Source organism: Phyllobates terribilis, unplaced genomic scaffold (assembly GCF_046119375.1).
Source record: "Phyllobates terribilis strain yellow unplaced genomic scaffold, ASM4611937v1 Scaffold_1__5_contigs__length_1240528914, whole genome shotgun sequence".
NCBI classification, from domain to species: Eukaryota; Metazoa; Chordata; class Amphibia; order Anura; family Dendrobatidae; genus Phyllobates; species Phyllobates terribilis.
In genome coordinates, this window is record NW_027362761.1 from 780,364,429 (window position 1) to 780,391,220 (window position 26,792).

The 26,792-nt window shown below is 40.7% G+C and overlaps 1 protein-coding gene across 1 annotated transcript in view; it reads right to left on the reverse strand.

The window, feature by feature from the left end:
- The window catches only part of ANTXR2 (ANTXR cell adhesion molecule 2), a 260,993-nt gene that overhangs the window by 227,008 nt on the left and 7,193 nt on the right, over positions 1-26,792 (reverse strand). Inside the window, exon 3 of the mRNA XM_073637003.1 lies at positions 21,366-21,437. Within this exon, the coding sequence (XP_073493104.1) occupies positions 21,366-21,437 (72 nt within the window). The remainder of the gene's footprint in view (positions 1-21,365; positions 21,438-26,792) is intronic.

The following is a 26,792-nucleotide window of genomic DNA, read 5'->3' on the forward strand; positions in this document are numbered from 1 at the left end:
AATCAGAATAAACCTTTCCAGTTTTAGGTCAATTAGGATTACCATAATTTTTAATATTTGCCAAATGCCAGAATAATGAGAGACAGAGAATTTTTAAGGCCTTTTTATTACTTACTGCAAAGGCAAAAGTTGACATACATTTCATTAGTATTTGGTACCACTGCCCTTAAACTTAATGACTTCGGTCAAACGTTTGGGATATCCTTCCACAAGATTCTCACAATAGTTGGTCGGAATTTGGGCCCATTCCTCCTGACAAAACTGGTGTAACTGATCCAGGCTTGTAGGTCGCCTTGCTCGCACTTGCTTTTTCATCTTTGCCCATACATTTTCAATAGGATTGAGATCAGGGCTTTGTGATGGCCACTCCAAAACATTGACTTTGTTATCCTTAAGCCACTATGTTACCATTTTGGCAGTATGCTTCGGGCTATTGTCATCTATTTTGTGAAGTGAACCAGTCCCTCTTGCAGCAAAAGAACCCCACAACGTGATGCTGCCAACCTCGTGTTTCACAGTTAGGATGGTGTTTTAGGCTTTCAAGCTTCTCCCTTATTCCTCCAACGATAGTCATTATGCCCAAAAAGTTCAATTTTAGTTTCATCAGACCACAGGACATGTCTCCAAAAATGAAGGTCTTTGTTCCTGTGTGCATTTGCAAACATTAATCTGGCTTTTTTATCTTTCTTTTGGAGTAATGACTTCTTCCTGGCAGAGTGACCTTTTAGCCAATGTTGATACAGTACTTGTTTCACTGTGGTGATCATCTTCACAAGGTCTTTTGCTTTTGTCCTTGGGTTGATATGCACATGTTGGACCAAAGCATGTTTATCTCTGGGACACAGAACCCGTCTCCTTCCTGAGTGGTATGATGGCTGGACATTCCCATTTTGTTTGTACTTGCGTATAATTATTTGTACAGATGAACGAGGCACCTTCAGGTATCTTGAAATTGTACCCAAAGATGAGCCAGACTTGTGCAAGTCCACAAATCTTTTCCTAAGATCTTGGCTGATTTCTTTAGACTTTCCCATGATGCTACACAAAGAATCAGTGGGTTTCAGGTGTGCATTAAAATACATCCACAGGTGTGTCTCCAATTAACTCAGATGTTGCCAAAAAAACTATCAGAAGCTTCCAAACACATGACATCATCACATGGGCTGTCCAGAATTGTTTAAAGGCATAGTAATCTTAGTGTATGTAAACTTTTGACTTTGCAGTAAGTAATAAAACATTCTCTCTCTCTCTCATTATTCTGGCATTTTGCAAATATCAAAAATTATGGTAATCCTAATTGACCTAAAACGGGAAAGGTTTATTCTGATTTCATGTCAGATATTGAGAAAAACATGCATATGTGTCTTTTTATATAGTGTATGTAAGCTTCTGGTTTCAACTGCATGTACCTCTTGAAGCTCATCAAGAGAATGCCAAGAGTGTGCAAAGCAGTCATCAATGCAAAAGGTGGCTACTTTGAAGAACCTAGAATATGAGACATATTTTCAGTTATTTCACACTTTTTTGTTAAGTATATAATTCCACATGTGTTAATTCATAGTTTTGATGCCTTCAGTGTGAATGTACAATTTCCATAGTCAAGAAAATACAGAAAAATCTTTAAATGAGAAGGTGTGTCCAAACTTTTGGTCTGTACTGTACATGGCAAGTGACAAGTTAAACTTTTTGTCAATTTTTTTTCCCACTGCTCCTGAGAATACCAGTTTTTCTTTTTTTTTAATCTGAAAACAGTTCTAAAAATATGCACCTTTTCATTCAGTGCTAATTAATATGATTTTTACCAAAGGGGTGTGGCTCACAGGATTCTCTTTTGGCTCTGCATGATTACCCTTTGTAAAACATCCCTTTAGAAAGACCATAAAAATCATCACTAAATGTAGAGGCCCATATCTTTGGAATCATACATGAAAAAGAAAAAAAACTGAACAGTGGGAATAAAAGAAGACTAAAACTGGCCACTTTTTACATAGTGACAAATGCTTTTTCAGTGAGATAACCATTTGTGACAAGTTAACAAGATGGTGCATAACTTGTCAAAATAAACTTTGCTCCATCTATAATAGTTGAATGGTCATTTGCTTGAATACAAAAGCTATTGTAGAGAAATGGAAACATCTGGAAAAATCATTTATTAGAAGCTGAGGCCACCAGCTGATATAAACTTTATTCTAATGGGAAATGTTGATTCTAGGTGGGGAGTCTAAAAAATAGCAATAACATGAGCTTGTATGCTTTCATGATTGAAATTCCTTAAGGCAGCTGGACATTACTGTGGTTTCAAAAAAATCAGAAAGCCACTGCTTGTATATAATGGGTTTAATTAACCCATTGGCACCTGTACATCTACCATGGGGTTCATATTTGTATAGGGGCTCAGAAACAAGTGGCAGCTGCCGGCTGTCTGTAACAATAGTGACCGGCAATAGCTACGATCACTACTATTTAACCATTTAGATGCCACTATCAATCACTTACAGCGACACTTAACCAACCCCTTAGTGACCGAGTCAATTATGTCCTTAATGACCAGGCCAAATTTTACAATTCTGACCAGTGTCACTTTATGAGGTAATAACTCTGTAACGTTTCAAGGATCCCACTGATTTTGAGATAGTTTTTTAGGGACATCTTGTACTTCATGATAGTGGTAAAATTTCTTTGATATGACTTGCGTTTATTTGTGAAAAATGGAAATTTGGCAAAAATTTGGATAATTTGTCAATTTTCAAACTTTGAATTCTTATGTCCTTGAATCAGAGAGTTATGTCACACAAAAGTTAATAAATAACATTTCCCACATGTCTACTTTACATCAGCACAATTTTTGAAACTAATTTTTTTTTGTTAGGAAGTTATAAGGGTTAAAAGTTCACCAGCGATTTCTCATTTTTCCAACAAAAATTACAAAACCATTTTTTTAGGGACCACATCACATTTGAAGTGACTTTGAGGGGTCTATATGACAGAAAATACCCAAAAGTGACATCACTATGAAAACTGCACCCCTCTAGGTGTTCAAAACTACATTGAAGAAGTTTATTAACCCTTCACATGCTTCACAGTAACTGAAGCAACGTGGAAGGAAATAATCAGCATTTAACTTTTTTTCACAAAATTTTTACTTCAGACCCAATTTTTTTTATTTTCACAAGGGTAACGAGAGAAAATGAACCACAAAATTTGTTGTGCAATTTATCCTAAACATGACGATACCCCATATGTGGGATAAAACTGCTGTTTGGGCGGGAAAGCGAAGGGAAGGAGAACCGTTTGTCTTTTTGAATGCAAAAATGTCTGGAACTGAGAGCTGATGCCATGTTGCATTTGGAGAGCCCTGGATGTGCCTAAACAGTGGAAACCCCACACAAGTGACCCCATTTTGGAAACTACACCCCTCAAGGAATGTATATAGATGTGTGGTGAGCACCTTGAACCGCCAGATGCTTCATAGAAGTTTATAACGTAACGCCGTGAAAATAAAAAATCTATTTTTTTCCTCAAAAATGTACTTTTAGTCCCAAATTTTTTATGTTCACAAGGGTAACATGAGAAAATGGACCCCAAAATTTGTAGTGCAATTTTTCCTAAGTACGCTGATACCCCATGGGACCTCTTATATTTCCAGTGACAGATGATGGACCTGAGTGGGGGTTGGTTTCGTGTGGGATAAATTAGGGTTTTATTGGTAACATTTTGGGGTACATAATATTTTTTTGATCGCTTCCAGAATAAGGCTGGGACCGCCTTCATTTGTACCACTTACGCCAGGGTTTCTGTGTAAATCCCACAAAAATGTGTTTCAAAATAAACCCCTGACAGAACCACCCACCATAATGAGGCAGATGGAGACACTTTGGAGTCTGTTTGGCATCTGCTCCGGTGGTATCCGTCTTTTTAGGCATGCACAGATCTCTGGTCACCCACACTTGTGCAGCATAAAGACGCCTAAAATGATGTGACACTGCCGGAACACAGACCAGTCAAAAGTGACTCCATCTGCCTCTTACATGAGTGGTTCCTTTCGGGGGTTTTGTCTGAATCGCGGTTTGGGAAAATTTGCACGGAAACCCCGATGTATGTACTCGTGTACTGCAGTGCATGAGACTGTCAATGACTCACTGACTGTAATAAGCTATAAGCTGGATCTCACAGGCCACCGTACCCTGCAATCATCACCTGTCCTCAGGGTACCATGGTAACCATTGGGACCCGCAATACTCATTGCGGGGGTCCGATGGTTACTAAGGGGGTCTCGTGACCCCCTTCTAAGAACTTAGATGCCGCTGTCACGATTGATAGCGGTATTTAAGGAGTTAATCAGCAACAATCGGCTTCAAAACCGGCTGGGGCCAAATAATACAGGATGTCAGGTGTCATATACAGCTGACACCCATGGGAATTGCCGACGGGCGGCAATATATCATTATTCCTCAGCGCCGTGAAAGAGCGGTGCTGAGGAATAAGTACCCTTAACGACCGCCGTTATAAAGTTGCATCAGCGGTCATTAAGGGGTTAAAGAAGCAATTGCACTGCCTCCCAATGGCCCTCACCACGTGTAATTTTTGGGGTGCCAATGGGATACGATGGCAACCGGAGCCCACAAAATACCCCCATGACTGCTATCTTGGTATTCCTGTGAAGCCCAAAATCAGGTGGTATTGCAATATATAGAACAAGTGATAAAAGGATTCAAGTTCCCTAAAGTGACTAAAAAATAAAGTAAACAAAAAACAAAATAGTTTTTTACAAAAGAAAAAAAACATATTTGGTCTTGACGCAAGCATAAAAGCCTGGTCCAGATAATGTTATTTGGATTGTTACATGTTCTTAAAAGATGCATTAAAAAGCGATCATATCATTGCACAAGAAACTGATATAACTACCGGAACTCTGCCAGCTCCCTAGACAAAAAACAATACCTCAAAGCTCATTTGACAGAAAAATTAAAAAAAAGTTACGGGCTTTACAAGATTGCGACATAAACCAAAAATAAGGGGGTTTTTTTGCAAACTTCCGATATTTAGAAAACAAAAATCTATGCAAGTTTACTGCCGTTGTAGTCATAATAAACTGGAGAATCATGTTTCCTTGTCATTTTAAACATACTGTGCAGTGCTTTAAAAAAAAAATTGATTGCGTCTTTTTTATTTATTTTTTTATTTTTGACCATTTCATCCCTAGTGGATTTTTTTTTTCTGTTTTTCAGTACATTTTTATGGTAAAGTGATTGATTTCATTCAAAAAACAATAACTCGTTCTGAAACAAAAAAAAAAACAAGACCTCAAATGGCTGTGTCGACAGGAATATAAAAAAAGAGCAAAAAACGTTATGGCTCTTTGGAAGGAGGGGAAAAAAGCAAAAACAAAGAAATGGCTTGGTCGTTAAGTTAAGTCTACCGAAAGTATTGTAGATAAAAATAAAAAAACAATAAAATGAAAATGGTAAAAGACATACAGCACATATTTCATAGCCCCTATTTTTGATCAGGAAACTGAAAAAAAGATAATGAGACATCACTGAACACTCAGGAAATCACAGATACTTGAAATCTGTAAAATCAGTCAATTTATGCACTTGACAGAAACTAGGGTAAAGTTTCATATGAATGCATTAGAACACTCATCCCTAATGCTGAAAGCCCTTTAATGGTATTTGAAGCAAAAACATTAAAACCTTGTTCAGTTCTCCGACATCCCCAATGTTTAATGTGATCTGAGTTGTCTTGTCCACAATTTGTATTCAGATGAACAATATGAAAATGCATGAACAAGCACAGCTCAACGCTTTAGACAGCGAGAGTGGCTGGAACACCAACTGCGGAGTATGCTGAGCTGTGTAGACCCAGTTTTCATCCTGATTTTAACAGTATTAGTCTAACTAGATAACATACAATGTTTCTGGAAGGCTGGTCACCCTTTAAAACTTGCATACAGCCTGGCATCTGGATAAACGAAGCATAGATTAAGCAAGTCTGACTGCATTTGGCATGCTTCAAAAATACCCATACAAGATAATTATCAGTTATACAATAGTGAATTTTATCAAGACTGATTGCTCTTGGCAGGCACTGCAGTGAATTCTGCACTGTGACCTATACTATTGCTTACATTATCTTTCATTTGAAATGTAACCACATTTATTGTTTATTTCTATCCACACTACATGGACATAAGTAATGCGACATCTACACTTATAGAAATAGGGGAACTTTTATGATGTCCCATTCTAAATCCATGGGTTTTAATATGGAGCAGATCCTTACTTTCCAGTTGAAACTGCGTCCATTCTTCTGGGAAGGGTTTCTACAAAATTTTGGAGTGCCTGTGAGAATTTTTGCCCATTAATCCAAAAGAACATTTGTGGGGTCACTGATGTTGGATAAGAAGCCTTTGCTCACAATCTCTATTCTAGATCATCCCTAAAGTGTTCAAAGAGGTGGAGGATAGGGCTCTGTGCAGGCAAGTCAAGCTCTTTCACACCAAACTCACCCAACAATGCCTTTATAGACCTTGCTTGGAGCACTGGGGCACAGTCATCCAAGAACAAAAAATGGCCTTACCCAAACTGTTCCCACAACATTGAGGATTTTTTTGTAATTTGCTCCACGCAAATTCAGCAAGATTTTCTTAAACCATAGAGGGCCAGAAAAAAGGTTAAAAAACTAATTTTCATTTCACTGCTCACCTCTGCTGCTTGTTCTCCTCCATACGGTCTTAAATTACTCTTTTTAATGCCATCAGTCACTGATATCCAGGACCTCTTCTTCACGCTAGGTCCCAGACTTCAGACCCAGGACATCTCTATGTCGTAAGGTTGAAATGACATCATGATGTCAGGACATATGCTGCGACCTTAAAATGGGCATGCTAGGCCTGAGATGTTTCTGCACATGCGCAGAGACATACAGAGACATCCATAGTCATGGCTGAAAATCCCTGGGTTTCAGAGCATTGCAGTAGTAAGAAAAGGTGTTGAAGACTGTATGGGGGACAGTGAGCAGCTGAGGTGAGCGGTAACGTGAGTATTGATTTTTTTTTTTTTTTCTAAAATCCATGTCTTCAAGAAAGCTTACAGCCTGCGATGACCCCACTGTCTCCTCACCAACATCAGAGCTGCTGCACCCCCCCATCCTACTGTCTCCTTCACTGTTCCTGTAGAATGTAAGCCCGCAAGGGCAGGGTCCTCTTCCCTCCGTAACGGTCTATCATTGTTAGTTTGTTTAATGTAAGTGATATCTGTATTTTGTATGTAACCCCTTCTTATGTACAGCACCATGGAATCAATGGTGTTATATAAAATAATAATAATAATTGTAATAATAAAGATACAAGTATTATGCTCTGGTGTCTTTCCAGGCCCCACAGTATAATAAGGGACATTCAATTTGGGGAGAATAAATTTGCTATGAATCTAATTTCCTGGCAAAATCTGGTGGACTTGGCGAATTCAAATATTGTCAGATCTGCTCATCGTAAGTATATAGGCAAATATCCAATGATTCTGAATGAGGGAGTGAAAAAAGCAGTATACAGCATTATTATTAGTCCTGCAAAAATTACACTTTTATCATAGCAGATGTCAATCATTCCAAAGCGGGCTGGGAGATATGTGGGGAGGGTCAGGCTCATGAACTCATAAAGAATACCAGACTCTGTGGGGAGGTATATCAGTAATTGGACTTGTTTGTAGATTATATTCAGATCTCTCAGATTAAGAGGAACACTGCTCACGAATACAGCAAACTCATAGCTATAAGGCCACGGTAATCTTGGTTATTATTACAAGAGCAGAGCAATAGCCCAGCAGACCTATCATAATATTATGCTGCCCTTAAAGACATCATTTTCTGGTGACAGATCTGCTGTAGAGCTCATTCAGACGAGTGTATTATATAGACATATTATTACACAGATGTCAATGGTGCCTTTGTATAAAAAAAAAAAAATCACCATGTGTACTTCCGTGTTTTGGAAGAGATTCACCTATACAAGTTTATGGGTGCGCAAAAAAATAAATAGGATGCCTCATGGATCATCCATATAGCATCTGATTTTTACAGATACATTGCCATTATTAATCTCACCGTATTTGATCATGTACATTTGAAACTGTTGATGTTTAAATCCAGATGTCACACAGATGTAAAATACGGACACTCAGAAGGCACATGAATGGAATATGGATGACGATATGGATGAAAATTGTCTGAGTATTCTGGATGAAAATATGACGACTTTTCATGTTTGTCCGCCCTCGGCCGTAATGTGGTCCGTTTTAATAGTGTAATTCAATGGCTTCTACTGTTTGCTGAACTGTAGAAAAAAGACATGGACTGCACATCCAAAAATCGTATGTTGATCTATTTGCTGCTAGTCAAAAATTTACAAAACTGGACTTGAGATTCTTAGTTTAACATTCTGATCAGATTGTATGAAGCCCACTACCATGTCAATGCACCGATGCATTGTTGGTGCGATGGTGGTTAGCGCACGGTGTCGCACCTTTAAGGCAATAAAAAGTTAGGACCCACTGAGAGGTTCGCCGTGTAAAGTGACAGTGGGCGTCATACGTCTGATCAAAATGTTAAACTAAGAACCTCATGTTCAGTTTTGCAAATTTTTGCTTGGCAGCATTAGATCAATGTATGATTTTTGGATGTGTGGTCCATGTCTTTTTTCGACAGTTCTAGCATAAATGGATTTCTAATTTTGATAAAATACAACTTTATCGCATCAACAATCTTCAGAAAAGAATCCACATCATCCAGAATCCTCTCTCTTTGTCACACTTTCAGGATCAGTGGATTCAAACAATGATGTTGTTCCTCAGTCCTGCTAGGATCAGTAGTTCCATAAGCAAACACCGCCAACAATACTGTCACAACTTTTCCTTATAAAATTATGAGACACAGAGCAGTACTGCCAGACAATTAGCTTCCAATTGTTTTTTTTTAACTTTGAGGCAGAGCTGGCGTTGCCGCGTATTTGAAATACCGTATTTTTCAGACCATAAGACGCACTTTCCCCCCCCTAAATTTGGGAGGAAAATGGGGGGTGCGTCTTATGGTCCAAACGTTGCATACCTGCGGTGGTGGTGGAGTGTGATCGCGGAGCCTGCCTCCTTCAAGAACCCGGCAGTGGTGGTGGTGTTGGCGGTGGCGGCAGCAAAGGAGGAGGAGGTGAGATACTACGGGTGTCTGGCTGGGGGCCGGCGCGGGTTGGACTGGATGCGGGTAGTGTCTGGCTGCGAGCCAAGCCCAGTGAGCGGCACAGGTTTCCGGTGTGCACGCAGCCATCTTCCTGAAGCTGTGATCCACAGGAAAATGGCTGCTCGAGCTGGCGCATGCGCTGACTTGTAGCTCGGACGGCCATTTTCCTGTAGATCACAGCTTCAGGAAGTTGGCCACGCACACCGGAAACCTGCGCCGCTCACCAGCCCGCAGCCAGACACTGCCCACATCCAGTCCCAGTCCGGGTCCCCAGGCAAGCCTCGGCAGCATGCAGCCAGGCCCCTGGCATCCAGACAGGCACCGGCCCCCAGCCATCCCTTCTACTGCAGCCGCCAAGATCCTGAGGGAGGGAACGGAGGGTCCTGCGATCCTGCTCCACCGCAACTCCCCGCTGCTGGAGCACCGGATTCCTGAAGGACCCTGCCTCCTGTGACCCTCGCTGCACCGCCCACCAGGTAAGATACTGTACCTATTAAGACTATAAGATGGACCCCCATCTTATAAAAATATTTTTTTTCTATATTCCACCCCAAAATTTAGGGTGCATCTTATAGGCCAAAAAATAAGTTACTTTTTATGTAGTTTTACTCATTTGCTTTTATGAGTGTAATAATAAATCACAATTGGAAGCTAATTGTCCGGTAGCGCTGCTCTATATGTCTTCTTCTTTAAGGGAAACTCATGAAGGTTATTGTTGGCGTTGATTGCTTGTGAAACTACTGGTCTTAGCACGACTTATACCAACATCTTTAAAAGAATACACAGATATTGGAAGTGTGACGAAGGAGAATTCCAGAAGATGTGAATTCTGCATTAGGCTACGTTCCCACGATGAATATTTGGGGAGGTTTCGATGTTTTAAAATTACGTAGAATCAAAAAACTCACCAAAAACTCTTTGTGGGCACTTAATCTTAAAGATCATTGATGCAGAAAATCTTGTATTTTAACTGTTTTTACTGTGAAGCGTGCCGGAACCCTTTATTGAACTTTGCCATGCTCTGATCTTACTGTTGTTCTTGGAGTGGAAACAGTACAAGGTTAAATAATTATAGTAATATATCTAATTTCTTATCTGCTAACAACAAGCTCTCCCAATTAAAATTGGATTACATTACATCTGCTTTTATTCTTTGCAATTACCTGTTTGGCAATTAAGTGAATGAATATGGAAAACAGACGTTTAATGAACATATGATTATTTTGCCCATAGAGGTATGATATGATTCAATCATCATTAGTGAACCAGTAATTAACTAATCACAAACAAAAGGAATACTCAATAGTCCTTTGTAATTACAACGCTAGTGCTCATTATTTTATTAAATCTTTATTGCTTTTTACTGGAATATATTTTTGAGAACATGAATGGTATTTATATCAGCAATCCTGAAGGTTTGTTAATGTCACAGTTAAACATGATCCTCCTTTAAATGTTCTGTAGATGAAGGGCTGATATACAATAATTATTTTTTTATTCCCTATACCGTTCAATTTATTCCTAAGCTTGACTCATAGCTTATTGTATCACTTGTTTTTAGAATTATGGAATAAACACTAAAAAAAAAAATAGTTGGAATGTGAATGATGGTTATGGCCAAATATATGGCCAAATAAGACAGCCAGGATTTGTATGATCATGGGAAAAATCTGTGTTGCCGTGTTATTTAACTATTGTATTAACCATTTTATAATTATCCAAAGTAATGTAAAATTAATTATGAAAAAATTTTCAAATAGGTTTCAATAAAATGTTCCTAATGTTTTGCTTCTATAGTTCCTTTATACATTTATGCATCTTCACTGTGACGCACAGCAAGAAAACCCTCTATAGTCTATGGTTAGAGACTACCAACTCCTGAGCTTGATCTTCAGCCAATCCATCTGTCCTCCACTTCTTTCTTACCCCATCAAATGTAAGTTAGCGTAAAAGTGAAGACAGATGGAAGAGATCATGGTACTGATTCATCAAGATTGGCAATATTCTCTCTGGTCTTGATGAGGGGGTGTGGTAGAATCAGACGCTCGTGATTCATGACTCTGGAGCATCTGATGAGTGGCGTGTGTCACAATAGAAATAGTACTCTAGTTTCTGACTGGAGTAAGATTTCTGGCATTAGGAATGCCACAGCTCGTCATGAATTAGACGAGCTGAGGTGTAACGTCCTGCCCTGCCTCAGGTTCACCCATTTTGGCCGAAGCTGAGAAAAACTGACATGAAAATGTTTTTTGTTAGCCACAAAATGTCTAAATTCTGATTATTAGACTTAAAGCAAGACTGAAGCACATGAGTAGAGTTTCCGCACTGAAATATATAGGTCAAATAAGTGAAATGGTAGTATCAGCACAATAATAAAATCTGTTTAAAATTGTCTATAAGAGTATAATCACCATATAAAAGAAATGCTAATATTGTGCAAAATTTGTAATAATTATAGATTTTCTACATCCATTGCTACCCCAACTTTATAGACATGTGCAGCATACAGTGTGGAATATAAGAATTTCATACATTTCCTGTAGTTCTTGACCAAGTTTGCACACACTGCAGCAGGGATTTTGGCCCACTCCTCCATACAGATCTTCTCCAGATCTTTCAGGTTTTGTGGCTGTCACTGTGCAACATTGAGTTTCAGCTCCCTCCAAATATTTTCTATTGGATTCTGGTCAGTGACTGACAAAGCCACTCCAGGACCTTGGAATGCTTCTTATGGAGCCACTCCTTAGCTGCCCTGATTGTGTGTTTCAGGTCATTGTCATGCTGAAAGACTCAGCCATGACCTTCTTCAATGCTCTTACTGAGGGAAGGAGGTTGTTGGCCAAAATCTCGCAATACATGACCCTATTTATTCTCCCTTCAATATGGTGCAGTTGTCGTGTCCCTTTTGCAATAGAGTACCCATAAAGTATGATGTTTTCTCTACCATGCTTCACGGTTGGATGGTGTTCTTAAGGCTGTATTCATCCTTCTTCTTCCTCCAAACACGGCGAGTGGAGTTGATACCAAAAAGTTCTATCTTGGTCTCATCTGAACACATGACCTTCTCCCATGTCTTCTCTGGATCATCCAGATGGTCTCTGGCGAACTTCAACAGGATCTGGACATGTGCTGGAATGGTCAGGAGGACCTTGCGTGCCCTTCAGGATTTTAATCCATGACAGCGTAGTGTGTTACTAACAGTAATGTTTGAGACTGTGGTCCCAGCTCTCTTCAGGTCATTGACCAGGTCCTTCCTTGTAATTCTGGGCTGATTTCTGACCTTTCTCAGAATCATCATTACCCCATGATGTGAGATCTTGCATGGAGCCCCAGACCGAGGAAGATTTACAGTCATCGTGTGTTTTTTCCAATTTCTTATAATTGTGCCAACGGTTGTAGCCTTCTCAACATGCTGCTTGCATATTGTCCTGTAGCCCATCCTACCCTTGTTCAGGTCTACAATTTTGTCCCTGGTGTCCTTAGACAGCTCTTTGGTCTTAGCCATGTTGGAGAGGTTAGAGTGTGATTCATTGAGTGTGTGGACAGGTGTCTTTTATACAGGTAATGAGTTCAAACAGGTACAATTAATACAGGTAATGAGTGCAGAGTAGGAGGGCTTCTTAAAGAAAAACTAACAGGTCTGTGAGAGCCAGAATTCTTACTGGTTGGTAGGTGATCAAATACTTATTTCTTGCAATAAAATGCAATTTAATTATTTAAAAATCATACAATGTGATTTTCTGTTTTTTATTTAGATTATATCTCTCACAAAATTACAGACCTCTCTATTCTTTGTAGGTGGGGAATCTTGCAAAATCGGCATTGTATCAAATACTTATTTTCCCCACTGTATGTTACTATTTTGCATGTTTCTCTGTCAATTTAAGTCATATACAATATATAAGAAAGCATGGAAATGCACATATTCATTGTACTATTTTCCATTTGTACAATGAGCTGAATAGTGGCTTTCATATGTCAGCTCTAAAACTTCAGCCTTTTTCATAAAATGCAGATTTTCCAACTAACCATCCTTTGTCCTTACCCTGCTCTTATGCCCGAGACTGAGGGAAACAGGAAAAAAACTGTACATTCATTTCTAATGTTCTATGATGATCCAGTTCTAAAGGAATGCTGTTTACTCATCACTGGTCACACATAGGGTCATGTAAGGATTTGCTCAAAGGTTTTTAAATGTAGAAATAAATTTAAAAAAAAACAAAACAAGAATTGACTGACTAACAACTTGATTAATAGCTCCGTATGTCATAAGAATGACATTTTAATTTGTCTTTAGTTGTTACAAGAAGAAAGAAGAAGAATACAAATGTGGAATAGGTAATTTGACATGTTTACTAATAAGATTTGCTAATAGGTACAACATGATGCAACAACTGAAAGCATGACACAACCACAAAGCTGATTATGGGCTATGAGTAAGGACTGTATGGTCAGAATCGTGTCAGTCCCAGATGTTTTTTCTCCATACTGACTCTGTAAATATTTTTAACGCACTGTTTAAGAAGAGATAAAAATAAAAATCAAGTTGTTATGAATGTGTACACACTGACACACAGGTCAAGGAAAAAAGGGAGTTCTACCAAAGGGAGATGCTGCACCTACACCAAATTGGTCCCTATACAGACTAGGAAGGCCATAGACGCACAACTAAAAACACCACCTCGGACCTGACTCTCTAAAAAGAAAGCCATTGAGGGATTTCTCGTACCTCCTAAGGAACCAAAGGGGAGGCCACAACACACTGCTAACAAGTAAGATACAGGAACCCAGGGTGAGAACTAAAACATGCTCATATAGGGTAGAGAGGGAAAGCTAAGGAGGACCAAAAATAGGAGGAACAAGTATAACCTAACAGGGGAGAAAGCAAAAAGGTGCTGGGAAGGAAAGCAAACAAACTCACTTCAGGAATACAACTGGAATTTACCAAGCAAATGTACACTCCTTAGCGGAAGGGCTGGAACTCCTGAACACACATCCACAAAGAGGTATAGCCAGCAAGGAAGTGCAGTGAAGGGTGAACTTATAAAACCCCACGCAGAATGTGATAGGGAAAACCAAAACAAGAAAATGAGAAACACCTGGAGAGGAGCAAACCAAGAAAAAAAAACAAAGACAATTGAAACCATCAGCATTTGAACAGGGAAGAAAGCGCAATAGCTCAGCAGACAGGGGAATCGTCCATACAGCAACAGGTCACTGGATCAAATCCCCAAAGTAAGTCATGATACAAGTATTTTTTATGGAACACTATTCTGCCATTTTTGCAAGAATTACACAACTACAATGCAACTTATCTTGTAGATGCACAATATTTCAGACCAACCATATCAACTAAAACTTACAACTACATGTGGAATGAACACTAATACAAGAAATTGGAAAAGATAAAGAGAGACAGCCAGAAACCTTCTTTGGAAGAGTCGCTAGTATATAGAAAAGGCAAAAGAAAGCCCTAGATTGATGCTGTTAAAAAAAGAAAGATATAAGAATGTAAGGCTCAGACGAGTTTAACCCCTTTCTGATATTGTCAGTAACAGTAAGTCCTTGTGCCCTGGGCCTATTGAACCAGGTACGTACTATTACGTGCAATGCCATCGCGCTCGCACACAAGCTGCGCGGGGCAATTGCCGGGGGTCAGCTAATTCTCACAGCTGACACCCGGTGCTATGTGCCAGGAGCGCTTCCGGCACATTAAACCCCGAAATGCTGCGATCGATCACAGCATTCTGGGAGCAAGGGGAGCAGCCTCTTACCTTGTCTCCGACATCCCGCGCTGTCTGTGCCGGTAGTTGTCATGGTGACCTGATATCGTCATGTATAGCATAGAGATGCTGTTGCATCTGTAATCTGTATGCTATACAAGCCATCAGCCTGCATAAAGTGAAAGTCCCATAGTTGGACAAAGCGTAAAAGTAAAAAAAAAGTGTCAGAAAGTGAAGAAAACAAAAATTGTAAAAATATATTTTTTTAAAAAAAATGAAAAAATAATCCAAAAAAATATATATATACTGTACCCATAAATAAATATTATGAAAAAAAAAAACAATAAAAGTACACGTTGGGTATCGCTGCGTCCAGAACGACCTGACCTATAAAACTGTCCTACTAGTTAACCCTTTTAGTGAACACGGCTAATAAAATTAACAAAAAACAAAGCAAAAAAATTATGCTTTATCATCATACCGCCAAACAAAAAATTGAATAAAACGCAATCAAAAAGACGAATGTAAATAAAAATGGTACCGCTGAAAACATCATCATGTCCCACAAAAACAAGCTGCCATACAGCTCCATCAGCCGGAAAAAAAGAGTGTTATAGCTCTCAGACTAAGGCTATACAAAAAAAACATTTTTTCTATAAAATAGTTTTTATTGTGTAAAAGAGCCAAAACATAAAAAACTATATAAATGTGGTACCACTGTAAACGTACTGACCCGAAGAATAAAGCTGCCTTATCAATTTTACTACACGCGGAACGGCATTAAAAAAAAAAAAAAAATTCCAGAATTGTTGGTTTTTGTTTATTCTGCCTCCCAAAAATCGTAATACATAGCGATAAAAAATGTCACATGCCCGAAAATGGTACCAATAAAATTGTCAACTTGTCCCGCAAAAAGCAAGCCCTTACATGACTCTGTCGGCTGAAATATGGAAAAATGACTGCAAAGCCTAGTCTTTTTAAAAAAAAACATCTTTTAGTGTGTTACAGCTGCCAAACATAAAAACCCAATATGGATCTGGCATCGCTGTAATCACACAGACTCGAAAAATAAAGTTGTTAAATAACTTATACCGCACGAGGAACGGCGTAAAAAATAAACTCTATTGTTAGGGTAGTGCTAGGCTTAGGGTTGTGTTGAGGTTTGGATTATTTCAAAAGTAAAGAAAAAAAAAATGATGGCGATATGGCATCTAGTGTTGAGCGCAAGTGCTCGCTATTGAGTTTGCATTGGGTATGCACCCAGTATCGCAGGTGCTCGAATGACAAGCTCGAGTCTCCACCCCATATGCTTTGTGGCCAAGAAAACCTTGCGGGGATTGCCGGCCATGCACGAGTGATCCCTGCATGGTTTCTTTTGGGTGTCTAACAACCGTGAAACATGCGGGGCGAGGACTCGAGCATGTCACTCGAGCACCCGCGATACTTGGTGCATACTTGAGTACCCAATGCAAACGTAAGTAGCGAGCACTTGCGCTCAAGACTAATGACAACTTATTCAATAGGATGACCTAATGTTATCAAATTCTGTGTCGTACCTCTGGGTTCAAAATGTTCACTATACCCCTTGATAAAATCCTTGAGGGGTCTAGTTTCCAAAATGGGGTTACTTGTGGGGGGTTTCCACTGTTTAGGTGCATCAGGGGCTCTCCAAACACGACATGGTGTCCACTCTCGATTCCAGCCAATTTTGCATTCAAAAAGTCACACAGTGCTCCTTCCCATTGAACCCTGCCGTGCGCCCAAGCAGTGGTTTTTCCCTACATATGGGGTGTCAGCTTACTCAGGAGAAACTGCACAAAAGTTTTTGGGGTCCATTTTCTCCTCTTACTCTTGTGAAAATAAAAAATTTGAGGCTAAGAGATCATTTTTGTGAAAAAAGTTTGATTTTTTATTTTCACGGCTCCATGTTATAAACTTCTGTGAAGCACCTGGGGGTTCAGGGTGCTCACCACACATCTAGATAAGTTCCCTGAGGAGGGTCACTTGTGTGGGGTTTCCACTGTTTAGGCACATCAGGGGCTCCCAAATGCAACATGGCGTCTGCTAATTATTCAAGCAAATTTTACATTCAAAAAGTCAAATGGCGCTCCTTCCCTTCCGAACCTTGCCGTACGCCCAAACAGTGGTTTTCCCCCACATATGGGGTATCGGCTCACTCAGGAGAAATTGCACAACAAAAGGTATGGTGCAATTTCTCCTATTACCCTTATGAAAATGCAAAATTGGAGGCTGAAAAACATTTTTGTGGAAAAAATGTGAAAATGTTATTTTTATGGCTCAATGTTATAAACTTATGTTATAAACCCCTTGATAAAATCCTTGATGGGTCTAGTTTCCAAAATGGGGTCACTTGTGGGAGGTTTCCACTGTTTAGGCACACCAGGCGCTCCCCAAACGCAACACGGCGTCCGCTAATTATTCAAGCAAATTTTACATTCAAAAAGTCAAATGGCGCTCCTTCCCTTCCGAGCCCTGCCGTGTGCCCGAACAGTGGTTTTCCCCCACATATGGAGTATTGGCGTGTTCAGAAGAAATTACACAACAAATTTTGGGAACCTTTTTTCCTGTTACCCTTGCGAAAATAAAAAATTGGGGTCTAAAGTAACATTTTTGTGAAAAAAAAGTTAAATGTTCATTTTTTTCTTCCACATTCCAAAAATTCTTGTGAAGCACCTGAAGGGTTCATAAATGTATTGAATGTGGTTTTGAGCACCTAGAGGGGTGCAGTTTTTAGAATGGTGTCACTTTTGGGTATTTTCTGTCATAAAGGCCCCTCAAACTAACTTCAAATGTGATGTGGTCCCTAAAAAATGGTTTTGTAAATTTTGTTGGAAAAATGAGAAATCGCTGGTCAACTTTTAACCCTTATAGCTTCCTAACAAAAAAAAAAATTTGGTTCTAAAATTGTGCTGATGTAAAGTAGACATGTGGGAAATGTTATTTATTAACTCTTTTTTGTGAGATATCTCTCTGATTTAAGTGCATGAAAATTCAAAGTTTGAAATTGTCAACATTTTTGCCAAATTTCCGATTTTTTCACAAATAAACGCAAGTGATATCGAATAAATTTTACCACTATCATGAAGTACAATATGTCACGAAAAAACAGTCTCAGAATCAGGGGGATCCGTTGAAGCGTTCCAGAGGTATTACCTCATAAAGTGACAGTGGTCAGAATTGTAAAAATTTGCTGGGTCATTAACGTGCAAACCACCTTTGGGGGTAAAGGGGTTAAAGGTCCACAGACACATTAGAGGTAAGTCATCCAAATTCTCCAAATTTGGGTACACCAGTCAACCATCTAATGTTGGCTTCTCTTGAGAAAGATCTAGTATTTTGCTTTCTCTCGGCTTACTCAGTGGAGTGTTCATTTGTATAGATGTGGAGGCTAAAAAGATTACTATCAAACAGCTAAAGTCTATGGCTATCCTGTTATTTTCAGGTGACTTTTTAAAATAAGCTGTCATGTGTACATGGTAAATAACAATATTATTGGCCATTATATGACTTCTATCCTCCATCAGATATATTTCTAATTTTCAGTTATCTCTGAGCTAATCATTGAGATTCCTGCACTCCGGTCTCTGTATACCACGAAGACAGAAGCAGTAGTGCCATGGAGGATTACAGTATATATAGCAGTGGATGGGGGACAGTGTCTGATAGTTGAAAAAGAAGCATACTTTTCTGATACAAATATAGGAAATGTTGTAATTTATTTTATGTACTGCTTAATTAAGCAAAGTGCACTGAAACAATATTGATAAAAGAAGGCTTTTAGCTTATTAACTTTCCCAATGGTCAGTCCATGATTTCCATCTGTCCTACTAAAATGGTGGTCAGAAGCAGTTCTCTATGTCCTATCAGTAGTTAGCTTTGGGGGAATTATACGCATTGTGTAATACTGCTCTACACCAAAAAATATTTCTTCTATTCCCTTAAAAGCTATTGGGCTAAAACAGATAATTTTTTGCAAATTTGGACTGGATTAAAAGCCTTTTAAATGTTTTCTTTTAAGTGGATCTATTTCTCTTAAAGACATCTAGAGCCGGATTCATTAGGATTGGCATTTTGAACTCTAGTTTTAATGAAGTAAGATGCACATGCCTCTAAATGAATTAGGCACACCTTCAAGTGCCATGCGCCACCATCAGAAATGTTACTCCAGTCAGGGATTGAAGTACAATTCTGACTTAATTTATGGCATACATTTTGAAGAATTTTCTGGATGGGATTCATCACACCCCGTCCCAACCTAGCTTCTCCCTTTTTGGATAGTAACAACAAAAGTCACAACATTTTTGCACAACTTCGAGTTAAGCTAAAATATTGTGACACCTTCATCAATCAGGTCCCATATTCTCTGTTATTGGAGTCATGTATCAAAGGAATCCCTGGATGTAATGTGAGCATTGCATTGGTAAGGAAACATTGAAAATTGAGATTTTGGTTTTGGCTCTTATCCTAAGTGATGTGACAAGGCTCATTAGAGAGTCGATATTGACTTTTAGGATTGCTACTTCCTGTAGGTGGCATTAGAGTTCTAGTCCTCTTCCTCTCTGAAGAGCCAATCATAAAAAAATTGTAACATCAGTTTGAACTGTTTTGTTTTGCAAAATAAAAGTTGAAACAACACAGCTAAAAATAAATAATTACCTTATATACTCGAGTATAAGCTGACTTTTTCAGCTGCTGACACTGCGCGCTTTAAAGAAAATGCATATTCACTCCTCTACACGCCCATAGTCCCGGCGTGGAGAGGAGTGAATATCCCAGCATCTCACTTCAGCGTCTGAGGGCACATGGCAGTGATGTCATGCGCTACTCAGATGCTGAGGTGAGCTGTTGGCAGAACAGGATGCAGCGCTAGAGCAGAGGGAAGGAAGGTGAGTAGAAGTGTTTATTTTTTTCATGTGTACAGTGATGGGGAGGCTATGTATATCAGGATAGAGGGGCCATGCATACCAGGATTGGGGATGAGGGGGCCATGCATACCGGGATTGGTGATGAGGGGGCCATGCATACCAGGTGTTAGGAGGGCGGTTGCAAACAACTTTAATATAATGGAACGCAACCGACCCCGGGGTCCGCGATGCAGCCTGGTGGACTGCTGCCGAACACTTTCCGGGTGGAAAGGAAAGAAACCAACTTAAATGTTAAACCCTTCTGTGTTTCTGCACACTGGAAAGGGTATAGCAATTCGCTCTATCTCCGTTAGCAGCACGAGAGATAGGCGGAAAAAACGATCTGTAGTCCTGTTACAGCACAGGGACTACAGTGGCGGCACTAGGATGCGTGTGTGACTACACCGCCGGGTACACGTGCCAACAGCCTGCGTGCTACTGGACTGCAGGGTGTTACTCCACGTGGCTGACAGGCAATAGCCGTGGACAGGACGTCTGCAGGCTGCTCGGGGTGTTAGGCGACCCCTATGGCAGAGCCAGACTGCAAGACGGAGCTACCTGCCTATTTCCACTAGCCTGCCTATTTCCACTACACCTGCCTATGGAAGCTACGTGGAACATAGTCATCCACACATCAGCATCACTGCTCAATGAACAGAGCGCGCCGCCATGTTTGTGGGCTGGCCTTTTAAAGACAAAACCCTGCCCACCGACGCGCCATTGGTGACGCCACCCGTGGACCAATCAGGCGGTGCCAGGTCACCGGGTCAGGTGGGTGCCAAACCACCAATCTCGATCCGCCAGGTCACGGGCATGCTCAGTGTGGCGAATCCTGGACTTAGACTCCAAAAGCCCTGTCTCCCTCCGCAACCTATGCTTAACATTGCTAGGCACAAATACCTGGGAGAAAATCTGTACATCTCGTGGACCAGCTAGGCGTTGGGGCTGACGATGATGCTGAGCAGCATCAGCCCCATCTGGACTGAAATGGGAGACCACAGCAGTCTCTGGACCCATTTCGAATCCAGCAACAGACCGACGCCTAACACCAGGTTTGGGGATGAGGAGGCCATGCATATCAGGATAGGGGGGTAATTCATACCAGGATTGATGAGGGGGCCATGCATACCAGGATTGGGGATGAGGAGACCATGCATACCAGTATTGGGGATGAAGGGGCCATGCAAACTAGGATTGGGGATGAGGGGGCCATGCATACCAGGATTGGGGATGAGGGGGCCATGCATACCAGGATTGGGGATGAGTGGGCAATGCTTACCAGGATGGGGAAATTTACCAGTAGCTGCTGCATTTACCACCCTAGGCATAATCATACTCGAGTCAATACGTTTTTTGTGGTAAAATTAGGTGCCTCTGCTTATTTTCAGGTCGGCTTATACTCGAGTATATACAGTAAGTGTTTTCTAATTTTGCCTCACAAGCACACAATCTTTTTACAGACATGACAGATCAACCTTAACTTTACCTCACAAATCTTTCTGTAAGGGTCTCCACAAAGTTGTAGATTTCTTGCCAGTTATTTGCCACACTCCCCGACCTTAAAATAAGAAGCAAAGAAGTAAGTTAATATAGATGTCAGACAGTGCTGAATTGTGTTCCTATGTAATAGATAATTTATTAAGGGGAATCTGTCAGCAGTTTTTTGTTATGTAATCTGGAAGCAGTAAAACAGAGGAAGAAACCCTGATTCCAGGGACGTACTGTATCACTTACTGGGCTGTCCTTTGTTGTGTCAATACAATCATTGTTCTATCAGCAGGAGAAAGCACAGAAAACACATGACTCTATCGTAACTGCTACACCCAGTAAACTAAGTAATACATTGCTGGAATCAGGGTCTCTTTGCCTACATCATGCTGACGTCAGGTTACATAACAAAAACTTGCTGACAGATTCTCTTTAAATGGGATTTTCTTGCTATTACAAACAATGCCTTTTGCTAGAACATTTCAAATTGTGCATATTTAACATAATGCTTTTAAATATGCAGCTGTGAAGATCCCCATTATTCGCTATATCTAATAATTAAGGCCATCTCCTACATCTGGTGAAGACTTTAGTAGGCATAGATAAATGGTTATCTGTATCTGCTATGGAAGTTTGCCTTGTGACACATGAAACAAATGGAAGCATCAAGAGTGCGCAGAAGCAAGCAGGAAGTTCTCCTCTGCCGCTGTTTGGTTATGTGTCTGCTCATGCTGCTAACACTTGCAATAAGCATGAAAATGCACAGGACACAGAGCTATGATATGGAAGTGCCAGGCTATGAAAATAAGGTACATGCCTGGTTTTCGGACTATAAGATGCATTAGACCATAAGACATACCCCAAATTTAGAGGAGAAAAATAGGAAAAAGTAATTTTTTATGTGAAAATGGGGGTACGTCTTACACTCCGAATGTAGCTTACAGGGAGGGAGGTGATGGTAGAGTGGGTTCACAGGAGGCAGAAGCAGGGTCGCCTCTGCAGGAGTGGGGTGATGCTGCAGGCCCTGGACTGGGAGGAGGGGATGTCCCGGTGGTGTGAGGTAGGAGCCATTGATCTCCCAGTGGTGGGCTTCAGGAAAATATCGGCAGGAGCGGAGCCCCCACTGCGCACACTGATCACGGTGGGCTTCAGGAAAATGTCGTTGGCGCATGCGCAGATTAAGATCTCGGCTCGTCATTGAGTCGAGATCTAAACCTTCACATGCACCAGCACCATTTTCCTGAAGCCCACCGCCGGGAGATCAATGGCTCCTGCCTCACACCGCCGACATTTTTCTGAAGCCCACCGCCGGGAGACCAATGGCTCTTGCCTCGCACCGCCAGGACACCCCCTCACCCAGCCTAGGGCCTGCAGCATCGCCCCACTCCTGCCGTCGGCTTCCTGCAGCAGCGATCCTACCTCCTGTGACCCAGCTTCAGTGTCACCACCCCCCCCCCGATAAGCTACATTCGGACAATAAGACGAACCCCCATTTTTCTTCCAAATTCCAGTATATACTGTATCTATCTAAGAAACACAATTAGTAGAAAAATAAACTTTAGTATTAAACAACAGGCATGAATACTATTAAAACAAGGTGCGGTAACAGTAAGGAAAGTGTTTTTTTCTAGTAAGGTCACATTTACACAGCAGTATTTTGGTCAGCATTTTTCCTCAATATTTGTCAGCCAAAATCAGGAGTGGAACAATCAAAGAAAAAGTATAATAGAAACACGGACACCACTTCTGTAGTTTACACCCACTTCTGGTTTTGGTGTCATGCTAGGTATGGGAAAAACCCAGCGTATGACAATGGGAAAAGGGGGAAAGCCCAGCAACCGGGGGAAGGAGGAATGGAGAACCCTAAGCAGATCTAACAACTCCCTGACTTCCCTATCATCCCTAAATAAGTTCCGCACCTATCGCCGAGCAGTATACCTTAGCCCTGGCTGACCCTAGAGCTAGGCCCTAGCTAGGTAGGGGGAGGGGGGAGGGGTGAGCACTAGTCAACTCCACAGCAACTAAAGACAAACAAGGGAAAGATACAAGGGGATACACTTAGCTTTGAGAAGAAACCAGAGAGATGATCACTACAATCCACAAAGGAACTCCAAGGAGAATCTAGCCGACTACTAGAATTCAGACTTGAACAGAGGAATTTACTCTATCACCAGCAAGTCTCTGGAGAAACTGGGTTTATTTAAAGATCCAACAAAGGTGTGTCAACTAGCAGCAGAAGGTGGAGATCACCGCTGGGTCCTAGAGAGGGAGGGAGGATGAAAGGATCAAGAAGGTGTCTGCAAGGCCGAGCACAGCGACCTTCTACAGCCGGATCCAGAATGACTGTCTGTCAAATCTGACACAGCCATGACATTTGGCTTACAAATACTGATGTAAAATACTGACCAAAATACTGAAAGTATGAATATGGCCTAAGACAGAAGTTGTGCTCTACCGCAACAGGAGAATGAAGTTACAGTAAGTCATTCTTACTTATCCAAGAAAAAAATGAGAAATCCTCTTTGTCTCGGAAAAGCACCCATTCACTGTCCGATCAGATGATCTAAAACCACTTCCTCACTGAATACATAGTATAAAAAAAATCTTTGAAATTTATTTTACTGCTGGAAGGTGCCCATGACTTTATTTCCTCTATGTATTCAGTTAGGAAGTGGTTTTACAAAGTCTGATCCAGCTATGAGTGGATGCCATTCCATAACTAGCAGGATTCCTCATTTATTCCTGGAACAGTGTTAAGAACTTGGATTTAGGTCCCTGATAAACAGTGTAAGGCCTCCTTCACATGTCCGTGTTTCCCATACGTGTGGTATCCGTTTTTTTCAGGGATGTCACATGAGACTGTGCCCATGTTTGTGTTTTACATGGACCGTGTGTCCGTGCAAACCACACAGAGACATGTCCTTTTTTTTTTCTGACAGCATGGATGACATGGGCCAATACAAGTTTAAGGATCCGTGGATAACACATACAGCACATGGATGGCATCAGTGTGTCATCCATGTGCCATACGTTTTTCACCTTGCACAGTATAGGAGAAGCCACACTGATGGTAAATACGCACACACGGATGACACACTGATGGTAAACACGGACACAGGGATGACACACTGATGGAAAACACTGATGACACAGGCACTGTTTTTTCACATATATGTTTTATATGGACGTGTGAATGAGGCCTAACTGGTAGAGCACAACATGTGTATAACACATGGTATAGTAATGAAGGTGAAGATGCCAGATGAAGGGTGATGAAATCCGAAAAAGTATCAGAAGAATAAAATATAATAAAAAATTATTTAAAAACACAACGAGTTTTGGCTGAATCCAGCCTTCATCAGGTGTCTGAAAGTTGGTTAGTATACTGGGCTCACATATACCCATCTCCATAAGGGGTAGGTGGAGTCACCAATAAACATGAGAGATCACATGATACTTAATATAATATTTATCATCCAAATTTTAAAAAGATTAAAAAAGAGAATGTTCGTATTTTCATTGACCAAGTAGAAGAAAGGACATACATAAAAATAATTAAAAAATAAACAGAAGCTTTTTACTAAAGGACAACTGACCTCCTGCGGTCTAGTCCATTTATTGGGCTGTGCTATGCTGTTTCAATAAAATGACTGTTTTATCAGCAGGAGATTATCACTACAGGACTAGGTGTTTCATGCCTCCTGGTCCCATCCCACCTCCACCACTGATTAACAGCTTTCTGTCAATATAATTTGTTCACATAAAGCTGACAATCAGTAGTGTGGCGGGGTTGCACAGGGCTCAACATTCCAAGCTCTGCTAAATGTACAGCAGAGAAAACTGTGTTTCTATCACAACTGCTGCACGTAGTAAATTAAGTGATACTTCGCTGGGAAAGGGGTCTCCTTCTCTGTAATATGCTGCTGTCAGATTACAAAGCAAAACCTGCTGTGAGGCAGTGATGGGAGTCATATACGTGGGTTGTTAAGTGTCCCCCAGGATGTGTCTAGACACATACTAAAACTGCGGGAGGGCGTTGTAATCACAGCCTTGGCTGTGGATACAGCACAAAATAAAAGAAAGTGTGGACTGGGTCAAGCTAGCAGATTAAGAAAATCTGACATGGGCTTTTATTTTTGAAAAGATCTGTAGGAAGGTAGTGGGACAGACCAGGTCTTGCAAGTGGCCCATGGTCACGGTTTACATTTAAATCAGCAGGAAAGTGCTGGGTGTGGTTCGGTTTGGGTTCATGTGCTGCCAAACTGAAGGTTCTGAGTGTGCCTGGCTGTGTGAGGTTAACACAGACCAGTGCCAGGGACCTGGATAAAGCCGATACTGCACTCGAGGTTCCTACAGGGGTGCAGGTGCCAGGGACCTGGATAAAGCCGATACTGCACTCGAGGTTCCTACAGGGATGAAGGTGCCAGGGACCTGGGTTAAGCTGACACCGCACTCGAGATTCCTACAGGAGTGCAGATGCCAAAGACCTGAGTAATGCTGATGCCGCACTTGAGATTCCTACGGTAGTGCAGACGCTCACAGTACCGAACTGGAAGCGGACGTTACCGGCTGCGAACTGGTCCTAAAAGATCTGTGTTTTATTTGTGTTTTTGGCAGATAAAGACTTTTTATTTTCCTTGCACTAAACTTGCCTGGGTCACTGCCTCGTTACTTTGCTGGCGCAAAACCCTGCTTCCTTACATTGCTAGGTAAATATAAAAAGTGTCAAAAAATTAATTTGAAGCCTTTCATTCAGTTGCGTATTTTGCAACGTATTTCTGGCAGATTTTGCTTTGTAAATCTCATCCCATGTTGTGGAGCAAATGTTTCTGCCCTGGAATTTTCCTAAGCCTGACTAAAGCTCAACAGCTTCCCAGTGAACATGACATCTTACAAATAGCAAACAATGTGGAATTCATCCAGAAATTACTGGAACATTAATACATAGTTTGGGTTTTTGTTGATGGAAGTGCAATATGTTCTGTACTATCTCTAACAGCAATCACTAAAATTCCGGACTTTTATGATATCTGTGCTAAGAGAATATTAGTACTTTGCATTATGTGAAAGTTAATTCTAGATTTGTGTGGTCTGGAGAGGTAAACATTTCCTCAAATGTGGTGCTCCACACATGTGGAAATCTTCTGGGTTAAACCAAAATTTCGCTATCTAATGATCAAGACTTGAGATGTGCACAGAGTTTTGGGCCAACATTTCTGAAAAGCATATTCAAGATACTGTGGAGTTTGATGAGTGCTGGCCAAAGACACGTACTCAGTCACATCTGTATATAGCTGTTACTATTAAAACCAGTTTAGCAGAACCGAGTGGAATAAGACCAGTGAATGTGAATCCAGCACAACGGTAATTGCTGTCAGACTGAAAAAAAGTTACTCAGTGTTGAAAAATATTGATGTCTTCTGTT